Source organism: Myotis myotis, unplaced genomic scaffold (assembly GCF_014108235.1).
Source record: "Myotis myotis isolate mMyoMyo1 unplaced genomic scaffold, mMyoMyo1.p scaffold_m19_p_5, whole genome shotgun sequence".
Taxonomy (NCBI): domain Eukaryota; kingdom Metazoa; phylum Chordata; class Mammalia; order Chiroptera; family Vespertilionidae; genus Myotis; species Myotis myotis.
This window is the reverse complement of record NW_023416357.1, coordinates 82,516,700-82,530,044: the sequence shown is the minus strand read 5'-3', so window position 1 is coordinate 82,530,044 and position 13,345 is coordinate 82,516,700. Positions and strand designations below refer to the sequence as shown.

The window sequence follows — 13,345 nt, the reverse complement described above, 5'->3', positions numbered from 1 at the left end:
CTAGGGGGACAGGACAAGCGGTCCGCCCGGGAGTCCCGCCCACCACAGAACCACGTGCCAGCTCCCGTGCCCGGATGCCCTGCCCCGACGCGAAGGGGGCGTGGCCCGGCGGCCCGTACCAAGGACACAGATTCGCAGGGGGGAAACCTGGCTCGGAGCGCGCGGCCCTGTTGGGCGGGGCGGGGCCACCGACGGCCACGCCCCCACCCCCGCGTGAGGAGCGGGCGGTGGTAGCACCTCGGTGGTGCGGGCCTGCGTCCGGCTCGGATTCGGGAGTGCTGCGGGATAGCTCGAGGTGAGTGAGGGGGGTCCAGGGTGCCTGGTCGGTAAGCTACAGGCGCCAGGGCTCGGGGTGCCGTGGCTCCGCCGCCCGGTGCCTTGTGGTCGCCGCGACCGCCCGGGCCGGTGGCGCTGGGCCGGGTCGCTGAGTGTCTCACCCGACGCTGGCACGGCAAGCGCGGCTCCCACCTCGGCTCATCCCCGGTGGACCTTCCCCTCAAACTGACCCCTTGCGGCGGCTTGAGGGTCATCCTTTCCACAACCGAGGACGCCAGACCAGCCCCTCGGGTCTCGGTGTCAGAGGGCTCCGGCTCTAGGGCCCGCGCTAGCCCTGGGGCTGAGCCACTTTTCCTCTCCAAGCCTCAGTTTCCCCGTCGGTACGATGGGTCTCCAGGCGGCAGTTTTGGGGGCACCTCACGTCGGAGGCGCCCAGTGAGTGCGAATGGGACCCGCGTCCGATCCAGCAGCATCAGGTGGGCTCAGTCAGGGGCTGAGCGGGGCAGCCTGGCCTCTTCTGGGAGTCACGCTGCGTGTGGTCGGGGCCCAGGCATCCTTGGGGAGCGGTGCCGGTCGCAGGCAGGTGCCTTGGCAGCCGCTGCGACCGATACTTGCCGGGCTCTGCTGGGCAGCCTTGGCACCCTTACTTAGCTCTTGGGAGCTATTGGGTAAGAGGTCAAGGTCTCCTGGGCGACGGGAACTTGACCTTGACTTTTTGCTTTTTATTTCTTAAGGCTGGTCACCACTGTGTAAGTTGGTGACCAGTCCCGAGGAGATTGGGGACATTGTAATGACCGAGACTGCCTCCTCTGGTGGACCTCCAAAAGGCAGCCTTCCCTCTGAGCTTGGCCAAAGCTAGAGCGTAGTGCCGGCACCAAGGAAGACAAGGCTGGAGGGGATGGTCCTGGGTCTGAATCCTGGCAGCTTGGCAGGACGCTTAACTTCTTGAGCCTCTGTTTCCTTCTCAGTAGCACAGACAGTGATACATACAGCCCACCCTGCTGCCACCACAGGTTTGAGGTTCTGTGGCTCAAAAGAGGGTCTAGGAGGGAGGGTGACATTGAGAACTTAAATTCCTTTAAGCTGAGCAATTAACTAACCTTCTGGGATTCATTGTCCTCACTGTGCAGTGCTGTAAGTCCTGTTTTTTGGGGAGAAGCTGTTGATTCATCAACTATGCACAAGTTCTGCCTACACAAATCCCCTTCGAATGGTTGTGGGGTTGGCTTGGTCAGGGAAACAGTCCAAAAGTCTCAGTAAAGGAGAAAACCCAGAAGGGATCACCCTCTTGTCTTTGTGTCCCTCTAAGAGGAGTTCTTATTTTCCTTTTGAGAGAGTGGTCAGTTCTTGAGCTTCTCATGCTTCTCATACTCCTGATGTAGAAAGCTGTTTCATTGGGCGCATAGCTTAATCATTATCTCAAGAGTCCAAAAAACATCTGCATTTCAGAGAATGGAATATTAGCTTCCAGTTGTGTTGTGGTGTTGAAAACTTCAGAGTGGCCTTAACTGTAAAATTCTTCATGTCTTGCACTTTAAAAAAAGGGCAGGTAGGTTTTAGATAAAAGGAACCCCAGAGTTATACTTCAGCACTTGGAAATAGCAGCATTGACTGCAGCCAACAGGAATCAGGAAGGTAAATATCCCTGGGTGGTATCCTATGTAATCCTATATAATAAAAGGCTAATATGCAAATCGAATGGCAGAACGACTGGTCGCTGTGATGCGCACTGACCAGCAGGGGGCAGACGCTCAGCACAGTAGCTGACCCCTGGTGGTCAGTGCGCTCCCACAGAGGGTGTGCTGTTCATTAAGCCGTCAGTCGGACATCCCTCAAGGGTTCCCAGACTGTGAGAGGGTGCAGGCCGGGTTGAGGGACCCACCCCCAGTGCACAAATTTCATGCACTGGGCCTTTAGTGAGTTTATAATCAGCCACAGATGTCAGTTGCCTGAGGAACCTGAAGTTTTAGGACCTGCCAATGGCTGGCTTGATCCTCTTTGAAAATCAGAGCCTGAGTAAGTCCAAGTGTACTTGGGAAATGGACTTTGAAATCAGAACTTCTTGGCCAATCCTGAACATTTACTTGCTAAACGCATGGAACATTTTAAGTTAATAAGAATGAAGCTCTTAAGCAACTTCTTATTTTTTCCCTGATGGAAGCTTCTGTATAGTTGTAAGACCTTTAATGGTTCCAGAGAGCCCAGCTGTTCCTGCAATATCTCTGCTTCCTGTGATGTAGGAAGGAGCAGAGCACTGGATTGGGAGTCAGGGAACCTGAGTTCCAGCTGTGGCACTAGCACTGTTTCTTTTGGAAAACCCATGGACCTCAGTTTAGTGCTTTGGGATTTAATTTGTATGTCTGATACATTTGAAAGTTACAATCAGAAAACAGTAAAATGGAGAAATGACTTTCCATATAACTAGTTTTCTGTTTACAAAAATATTAAGCCCTCATTATTTTAAAAACTATTAAGAAATATGCACTATAGTGAACATCCCTCATAGCCTTTCACTGAGACAAAAAAAAAAAAAAAATCACTGCTAGTGGTGTAGTATATATTCTCCAGATAGTTTTCTTCGCATATAAAAAACATTTATTATCTATTTTTAACTTAAAACAACAGAACCTTTTTACTATTTTAATTTTAAACAAAAACTTAGATGTAACTAGTCATACTGTTCTGAGGCTTGCTTTTTATTACTTAACATGTCTTTCTATATCACTATGTAGAGAACCAACTCATTCTTTTTAAAAGCCTCATTCTTTCATTCTTTTTTTATCTTTATTGATTTTGGGGGTGGGGGGAAGGGAGAGAGATAGAAACATCAGTGATGAGAGAGAGTCATCAGTTGGTTGCCTCCTGCATGCCCCTTACTGGGGGCATGACCTCCTGGTTCATAGGTCGATGCTCAACCACTGAGCCACACCTACCAGGGTAAAGCCTCATGCTTTTAAAAATGACAGAATATTCTAGTAAGCAGTGTTATTGAAAAAAAATTTATGTGGTTTGTAGCTTTTTGCTATTATGAATTCTGGATGAGTGTCTTGTTCTTTATCTTGTGCAATTGGGCAAATATTTTTGTATAATGAATTCTTAGAAGTGGAAGAGCTGGAACAATGTGAGCTTTTAAGTGTGTTCAGTTAACAATTATTGACTATGTACCAGACAATTTTTGAAATGTCAAGGGTATAGCAGTGACCAAAACAGATAAGTCCCCCATGGAGCTGATTGTCTAGTGTGTGTGGTGGTGGGGGGGGGGGAGGGGGAGTGGGGGGAGACAATTAACACACATGCTTTTTCAAATGGTGATAAATAATTTGGGATTTAACTTTTTATTATATGTGAGATTCATTTAAAAATTAAAATCAGACCAGCTGGCATGGCTCAGTGGTTGAGCGTCGACCTATGAACCAGGAGGTCACAGTTCGATTCTCTGTCAGGGCACATGCCCAGGTTGTGGGCTTGATCTCCAGTGTGGGGAGTGCAGGAGGCAGCTGATCAATGATTCTCTCTCATCATTGATGTTTCTGTCTTTTTCCCTCTCCCTTCCTCTCTGAAATCAATGAAAATATATTTTAATAATAACAACAATAAAAGTATATTTAAAAAAACAAAATCAGAAGAAATGAAATGAAGAAATTACTTTTTATAAAAATGTATTTTTTCTGTTTACAAAAAAGTTTTAAGTGCTCATTATAAAAAAGACGGTCATAAAAATATGCAATATAGGCAGTGAATGTCCTTCATAGCCTTACACTGAGACTTATTTTTTCCCCTATGGAGAAAAATAGTGCAAAAGAGACAGAAAGAGAGAGAGAAGAGAGTTTGTAGAATGGTGTGACTTTAAATGTCAATAGATATTGTCAAATTCCCCTCCAAATATTATACCTTGTATGTTCCCACCAACAGAGACTCGTCATTTTAAAATTCATAATTCTAAGGCCACTTGCAAATAAAAGAGAAGCTCTTATTTCAGAAAAATTTATGCCAGACTCTGTACTAAATTTATATTATGTATGTCCACCTGTGTGTACACAAACAAACACACACGTATGTATTTTAAGTTCTTCTGATGACTCCAAAAGCTGGTGTTTCCTTGCCCACTTCATAGCTGGGGAGGGATCTCAGCAATGAAATCGTTTGCTCAAGGCTGCGAGGGTAAAGCTGAGGCCTCATCCAGGGCCATCTTTTTCCAGGGTCCTCACTCCTCTTTTTGTGCTGTATCTCATTTTCTGACTGAAGAGGATTGGTTTTTTGTTTGTTTGCTTTGATGGAAGGAGAATCTCCTAATACATATAAGTACTTAATAACATGATTATTCATCCTCACTTGCAATACCGCAAAGCACAATAAGCATGTATTTCTTGTATGTTTCACTGTACATTTAATTATAGTGTAAGAAACTTAAATGAATATCTGATAGAGAGATAGATGATGGCAGTTCTTTATTATTCTTATTATATAGGCTACAGAACAAAATTCATTTTTCTGTACAGTTCTGTTATCTGGCATTTGACAGAAACTGAGGCTCATTGGGCAGGTAGGGAGAAGCTCCTGGGTCAGAGTCAGCTTAGCAGTTTATACAGGGAGTGGCCCATACCAGGCCTTACTTTCTTCATCCATCAAGTGGGGGAATGAAGGACTATTTCCCCTTCTTCCCTGGAACAGCTCAAGAGATGTTTATACATATTTCTGCAGTAATGCTCCCTTGGCAGTGTTTCTGTCCTGTGGAATGACACTTACAAAACACACATTTGGCTTTCCGGGTCTGAGCTTCTATGTTGAGGGCCTGGTTCAGGCACTTGCGAACTCTGCCGGGAAGGGGAACAAACATGAAGTAAACAATTATGGCAGAGTGTTGAGTTCATTCTCGAGATAATGCATATGAGGTGCTTATCCTTGGTGCTGAGCCTGGTGTGTGCTGGGGAGCAGTCAGGATGAGCTGTCCTTATGTGGGGGGAGTCTTGGCAAGGCCCCATAGAAGAGGTGACATTTGAGTTGGGTCTTGGAAGGTAGGTAGGGAACCCACCAAGGCACAACCCCTCTGGGGTGTGTAAGGTGTAGTTTGCATGAGGGTTGGAGGGTTTAGGGCTTACCTGAAGGTGGCTGTGAACAGGGAAGGTGGCTGGGATGGGAAGGCCTTTAAGAACGCCAGTGATGTGACTTGCACAAAAGTGTTTTCCTGTATTGGATATTCAGACTTTCTTCTTGCCCAATATCTTTCTCTCTGAGTGACTTCATCATTTGGGAATCTAACTCTGCCTGAATCTGTATCATACCATTTTAGAGCTCTACATCCTAAAAGGTTTTTTTTCTTCTCCACCCCTTCCCCACATGAGGTGGTTACATTAATTGTATACCTGTTGGTGTGTGTGTGTGTGTGTGTGTGTGTGTGTGTGTGTGTGTGTGTGTGTGAAGGTGGCAGAGGAGTCCCATGGGCAAACCATGGGTCTTTAAATTTTTAAAAATATGTTTTTATTGATTTTAGAGAGAGAGGAAGGTGGTGGGGAGAGAGAAACATTGATGTGAGACCCATCCTTGGGCTGCCTCCTGCACGCCCCCTACCAGGGATCAAGCCAGCAACCCGGGCATGTGCACTGATCAGGAATTGAACTGGCGACGTTTTGGTGCATGGGATGATGCTCAACCAACTGAGCCACACCAGCCAGGGCAAACTATGGCTCTTTGAAGGTTAGTGGCTCCTGGTGGTTGGGTCCATTGGAGCCAGGTTCATCAGCCTCTGTTATGCCTGATGCTGGTTGGTGTGGCAACTTGGTCAATGCTTGGTTAATGAACAAAACACCTGGGGGACCTGCTGAGTGGCTTATGGATAAAACTGCTGATGTAGGGACTTATTTATTTTACTTGTAAAGATGACTATATTGGGGAGAAATATAAGGATTATCCTGTAATTGTGGTGCTGGAGGGTGAGGCATTCTAATATCCTTTGCACAGTGTCTGTGCACAGCTGAGAGAATGTACAGATGCTCCCAGAAATGAATCAGTTTCAAGACTAGAATATAATGTTGGGTCAAACTGTGGTGCCATCAGCTGTGGACTGTTTCTCAGAGAATTGGATTCTTTAGGAGACATCCTGTGGTAGGAAAATAGAATGGAAGTAGTTGGCTTTTGTCTACCTGGTTGTAATAACAGGGGGAAATGGGTTTTGTGGAGTGTGCCCTCTGATGTGGGACTTATATAATTTACTTCTGTGACATTTATGAATTATGTTTAGTCATTTTTTAATCTCCCTGTAGCTTTATCTTTAGTGCCTTTTCCTGTGGTCCTGCCCACCCCGCCCGGGTTGCCAAGCTCAGCCTTCCACGTTCCCTCTTCCTTTGGTGCTTATGTAAGAGCACCATGATCTGGCAGTACTTCGATCCTCACAAGCACACATCATCATTGCGCTGAATAGGCTGGATCTGTACAAAGGTTTTTTGAGGACCGGTTAGGAACACATGAACTCGTGCTCACCTTCTCTAAACCCAGATTTGCTCATTCTGTATCTTAGGTCATTTAGAGTCGGTTTTTCACACTGCAAAGAGAGATGGTGGTTCTTGAATATACAGGAGAATGTATTAGTCAATTGTGCTCAGGGGTGGGGGTTAGGTGGGGACACATTCCAGGCATGGAGTCAGGGATTTGTGGTCTTGTAAGGAAGAGCATTTGTTGGTTTTAGAACCTTTGCAGTGTTCTGTGGACCTGTTGGGTGAAGTTCTTTACATAATGTAACTTGCAAACTCTGAAAGGTCATTTAGCATGACAACAGAAATGAAAAAGCCCATGGCCCATGGCCTACCTGGAAACCCCACTGGCAAGATCCCATCCCAGTTAGTGACCTCACCATCTTCCAGGTCTCTAAAGCTCTAAGGACAAATGACATCTGTCCCTTTTTTCTGTCTTCGTTTTGGATTTCCAACACCTTGCTGTCCTTCAGTGTTTTTGTCCTTGAATCTCTTTTCACTGCCATACCCTTATTGTAGCCCCTTGTCATTTCCTGGTTGTGCTAGACCAGGAGTGGGCAAACTTTTTGACTTGAGGGCCACAATGGCTTCTTAAACTGGACCGGAGGGCCGGAACAAAAGCATGGATGGAGTGTTTGTGTGAACTAATATAAATTCAAAGTAAACATCATTACGTAAAAGGGTGCGGTCTTTTTTTTTTTAGTTTTATTCATTTCAAACAGGCCGGATCCGGGTTTGCCCACGGCTGTGCTAGACACATAAATGGCCTTCTGAGTCCATAATTCCTCCTCCCCGCTCCTTCCCCCATCTCAAGACCTGCCCATGGTACCATTGCTAGATTGATCTCACAGCCCTATTTTTTGTTTTTAATCCTCACCCAAGGATATTTTTTTCCATTGATTTTTCTTTTTTTTTTTTTTTCAGAGAGACCGGAAGGGAGGGAGGGAGGATAGGAGAGAGGGAGAAACATTGATGAGAGAAAGAGACACATCACTTGGTTGCCTCTTGCATGCGCCCAGATCAGGTATGTGCCCTTGACCAGGAATTGAACCTGTGACCCTTTGGTGTGCAGGCTGATGCTCTAACCACTTAGTATCACCAGCCAGGGCTCACAGCCCTGCTTTTATCACCCCTCCTTTGCTCTAGAATTTACAGTTGCCCTCACTGTCTTATTGTTTTGTGTTTTTCTTCCCTTTCCACCTACTTCCATAAAGGATATGGACGTAGCTTATAATAAAACGAGTCTGAATCTCCCTCTGCCTAATGCAATATGCTTGGAGTAGAATGTGAATTCAGTGAGGACAGGGAACTTCCCATCATTTCCATGAGTATAAGCCAGTGCATGCAGCAGTGCCAGGTGTAAAGGTAGTCATTCATTAAATACTAACTGGGTGAATGAAGGAATAAATGGATCAATGGTTTCTCTCTCCCAAGTATACTGCTAAGCTTTCTTCTGCATATTGACTGTTAATATTGAGTCTTATCTGTATTTTTCAAGATTATTCTAAGGTGCCACCTGAATTTTTTATAGGATTTTAGTTTTCTATGCAGGTGTAAAATTATAAGTGTTTTAAGTTCTTCCAGCAATTGATAGTTTATTAAAAATTTAATTCAATAATTAATCATTAAGAAGAGAAAGAACTTGAGTCTCCACCCCACAGTAGTCTACTTCTATTTAGATATTTCTAGGTCAGCTACCTGGATGCCAAAAACATGAATAAATTTGTTTATTTTAAAAATTCTAATGAAATGAATAAAAGAGATCTAGTTTGACCTTTGAATGTATGTTGTAAGTCAGGTCCTGTGTTGGATGTTTTATGTCCAATGTGATGATCATAACTGAGGGTGGTCATCGAGGGGATTGAGGTTGTGTGATAAGTAATGTCATAAGTATAAAGAGCCCTCATGGTTTTAGATGGATATTTGGGGTTTGAAGCAAGGTCTGTTTACCTGTAAAGCCCGTGTTCTTTCATGGCTCACCTGGCTTTTAAGTTTGTTGAATTTCAAGGCCCACACTCTTCTCAGCAAAACCATGGAAAGAACTAGTAATTGAGAGAAGGACCCTGGGAGGCAGGTAGTTGTACCAAAAAACAGTCAAGGGAAGCTATTGTGATTGAGCAGGCGTTTGTAGAGCACTTCATGTGTAGTCAGCCCTCTTTGAGACGCTGGAACTGCATACGTGTGGACAAGATCAACAGGATGAGGATGGCTTAAGTGCAGGGGTGGAGGGAATATTCTAAAGAACAGAAGAGCATGACCCACAGGTAGGCAGCCCTTTCTGGGACCCATCTTGGGTAAGGGCAGAGAACTTTAGGCTCTCCCATAATAGTAAGGGCAGATATAGGGGATGGGAGCAAGAGAATAGACTCAGAGAGATGTATTTTATCATCAGGGGTAAAGCGGGAGAATCCGGGAAAGAGTACAGAGATACCCTTTGCCAGAGGCAGAAGACAGACAGTCCACAGTGGAGGTCCTGAGGTTTTTAAGCACATCTTATGAGTAGTGTCCTGCCATTTTGCTATGAAAATTGAAAAGCCTGGCTTGGCTTTTTGCCTCTTACTGGGTGACTTTAAGCAGAGCCAAGAGTTCTCAGAAGGAAGCACCGGTTCTGTTCAGATGCTCATGGCTAAAGAGCCAGCATGCTGTGTAATTGTGTGTGGAGTGTTAACTCTGGTTTGGGAGATTTTATTGATTCGGTCATTGGGCAAATATATGTATTGAGCACCATGTTATGCCAGGCTTCTTGATCACTAGAGGAACAGAAATACAGGATAGCTCCGCCCTAGCCGGTTTGGCTCAGCGGATAGAGCGTCGGACTGTGGCCCGAAGGGTCCTGGGTTTGATTCCAGTCAAGGGCACCCCACTTCGGTTGCAGGCTTCTCCCTGGCCTGTGCAGGAGGCAACCAATCCATGTGCCTCTCTCACATCAGTGTTTCTCTCTATCTTTCTCTCTCTCTTCCACTCTCCCTAAAAATCAATGGAAAAATATCCTCGGGTGAGGATTAACAAAAAATAAAATAAAAATAAAAACTTCCTGGAATTAAAAAAAAAAGAAAAAGAAATACAGGATAGCTCCAGCCACACACCAGCTTCTACCATGCCTCTAGGGTTTATTTAATTTTGAGTAATACTGTCACCTGATGGTACAACCAGGATGCAAACTGCAAATGAATCCCAGGTCATTAAGGAAGCAACTTCTATCTGTAACTTTGCCTTGTTCTAAAAAGGTTTCGAAGGGCATGCAAGTGGATGACAGAGTGGTTCTATTGCCAGTTAGCCTGGTTTGAATCCTGCTTCTATCACATATCAATTCCCTGACTTTGGACACAGACTTTAATCTCTGAGATAATTATGGCTCCTATACGTCAGAGGGCCTTGTAAGGATGAAATTAAATAGTAGAATGTAATAGTGTAAGTGCTTAATTATATTAATTATTATTACAATTAGTATTTATTTAGGAAAAAAATAGATGAGACAAATAGAAAATGATGGGGGTGGGGAGAATGGGACCTAGGGTTAAGGATAGTGATTTCCAGAGCAAAAAGGGGAAGAAAAGCCAGGAATGGGTATGAGATTTCTTTTGGGGTTGATGAACTATTCTGGGATTAGCAGTGATGGTTGTACAATGGGTGAATATACCATTAAATTATACACTTTAGAATGGTGATTTTTATGGTAAGTGAATTATATCTCTATTATAAAAAGGCCAGTTTATATATAGGTCATGAATCCTTGAGCAGCTAGACTCCTAGTAGTTCTGCTGCTGGCTCCCCATCACGTTGAACAAGCTCTACACACCTGTGGCAGACACACTTACTGCTCACTGCATATTTCTGTGCTCCCCCACATTTCTTATCCCTCTTGAAGTTAGCTTTGGCTAACGGCCTCTGAGAGGGAGTAATATGTGTCACTTCTGGCCTGAAGCATTTAAGACCTGGGGCTGATTCCTCCTTTAGCCTTCTCCCCATCACAGAAAACCTAGGAGTTATATGCTGAGGTGGTGAAGTCACAAGGAAAAAGCTGCTTGAACTACCTAGACCCGTTATGGAGGCCAAGTGCAGAGCATTCACCTTGCCTGCATAAGGTGGACATTGCATAAGTATGTATTAAGGCACTTGGGTATGGGTTGATGCTTAGAGGACACCTTTTCCTAGTCTTGTGACCTCATTTCCCCTCACACAGGTGTGCTATTTGATGTGGCAGGCGTCTTTTCTAACAGGAAGCCACAGCAGATGCAGTGGCGCCATGGTTCTTATAACCCAGCTGTGTCCCTACAGCCCGCTGCAGCCAGGTACACAGCTCTCCTCATAGTGTCTGTCAGAGGGAGCATTACACTGTCAGTGTCAGGAGCACCTTGAGTGACCTAGTGTACCTGTCCCAGGTGGCAGCATGGTATAATGTCAGGCCAGCCTCAGAGGAGTTTATCTTCCTATTCACTAAGAGAACATGGTCAGGGCAATATGAAACTGTCATTAGCTAATGGTTTATGCTGATACACAGTCTTGTAGATGGGGTGTATTCATTGTGGATGCTTTTATAGACACTACAGGACAGTCCTTTCTCACCATGGCATCTGATTATTACTGACTTGTTTATGTTGTTGTGAGTTTTTAATAACCCTGTTTAAATGGTTTGAAACAAGTACAGGCTACTGTTTACACCACAGTAAACAGGTGAAGTTGGATTAAGTGCCATAGTTTTTCCGTTCTGGCCAGTGGAAGATTGCAGAGATTGAGCTGATGTTGTCTAATGATGGTTAAAAAAAAAAAATGGGGACAGGGGCACTGGAGTTTAGCAAGAGTTCTGAGTTCTAAGCTTTTTGTGTGTGTGTTTGTTAATCCTCACCCAATGATATTTTTTCCATTGCTTTTCAGAGAGACTGGAAAGGAGGGAGGAAGGGAGAAACAGAGGAAAGAAGGAGAGAAACAAACATTCATGTGACACATGACTGGGATTGATTGCCTCAGAGGCTTTTGTGAGCACAGTGCCTTTTAGAGTTGCTCCCTTCTCTCCTGGTTAGCAATGGGTCTCATAGAGGGAGAGCTGCACAGAAATGTTGAAAATGAGTTGCTTTTTGGAAAATAATTTGACAGCAGATCAAGAGCTTTAAAAATACTTATTCCTGTTGATTCAGAAATATTTCTAAGAAAAGCTCAGAAACTATTTTTAAGGAAGTAATCAGAGGTGCATGAAGATTTATCTTGAAAAAATATTCATCATGTTTATCACGGCATTATTTGTAACATTGGAAAAAATGATTATATTTATACACTGGAATAACATTTGAGAATTTACAATGTTTACAATTTAATAAATGAAAAAAGCAAAACAAAATTATATGTAGTATACTTGGGGTGGTGAACACACAATACAGTGTACAGAGATGATGTATTATAGAATTATACACCTGAGCCCTATATAATTATTTTAATCCTCACCCAAGGATAAGTTTTTATTGGTTTTAGAGAGAGAGGAAGGGAGAGGGAGAGAGAAATATCAGTGTGGGAGAGAAACATGGATTGGTTGCTTCCGGTATGTACCCTGACCAGGGATTGAACCTGCAACCTTGGTATGTGCCCTAACTGGGAATTGAACCTGTGACCTTTTGGTGTATGGAATAATGCTCCAGCTGAGTCACACCACAGGGCAAAACCTACATAATTTTATTAACCAATGTTACCCCAATAAATTCAATTTTAAATATCTGGACAATTGAAAATAAATTTTAAAAATTATATGTAGTATGCATTCAATAATGTTAAAAATAAATATATTTTTTAGTATACATGTAAAAAAACAGGTAGAACATAAACAAATAGTAGGTGTTTGGATTGCATTTTCTTTAACTTTGTTTTTTAATGTAGCATATCTCTTCAGTAGGCATATATTATTCTTGGCTCTTTATTCTGAAATTGTTTCACATTTACAGAGAAGTTGCCAAAATAATCCAAAGAATTCTTGAATACTTTTCAATTAAAATTACAAAGTATTAACATTATTCTGTGTTTGCTTTATCATTTATCTATATATATTTTTAAACATTTTTTTCTTGCCCTACTTGAGATATGGTGCTCATTTATTCTTAAGTACTTCAGTATTTATTTTCTAAAAACCAAGGACATTTTCTTACATAATCATAATACAATAACCAATATCAGGAAATGAACATTGAAAATACTATATTGTCTAATCATAGAGTTTTTCAAATTTTGCCACTAATGTCTTATACAAAAGAAAAACAATTTTTCCCCTGGGCCAAGATTGCATTTAACTGTAATCACTTTTTAGTTTTCTTTGATGTAGACTGATTCCTCAGTCTTTTTCTGTCTTTTATGACCTTGACATTTTTCAAAAAGTCATGCCATTTCTTTGTAGAATATTCCTCAGTTTGGATTTGTCTGATGTTTCTTCATGATAAGATTAAGGTTATGTATTTTTGGCGGGATATCACAGAAATGTGTACTGTGTACTTAGGAACACAGGAACATCATATCAGGTGGCAGGTGATGTCACTTTTCCCCAATATTGGAGCTGTTAACTTTGATCACTTGGTTATGGTGGTGTCAGCCAGGTTCTCCATTATGAAATTCTATTTTCCCCT

The 13,345-nt window shown here is 43.2% G+C and overlaps 1 protein-coding gene across 2 annotated transcripts in view; it reads left to right on the top strand.

Moving 5' to 3' along the window:
* Positions 1–59: 59 nt before the first annotated feature.
* LOC118656406 (NADPH--cytochrome P450 reductase) overlaps positions 60–13,345 on the top strand; it is a 63,386-nt gene continuing 50,100 nt past the window's right edge. Inside the window, exon 1 of one of the 2 annotated variants that reach the window (XM_036309692.1) lies at positions 60–295. In XM_036309692.1, the coding sequence (XP_036165585.1) occupies positions 75–295 (221 nt within the window). In that variant the 5' untranslated portion in view covers positions 60–74. Of the gene's footprint in view, positions 296–390; positions 753–13,345 lie in introns of those variants that run through there. The other variant, XM_036309695.1, reaches the window with a different exon arrangement.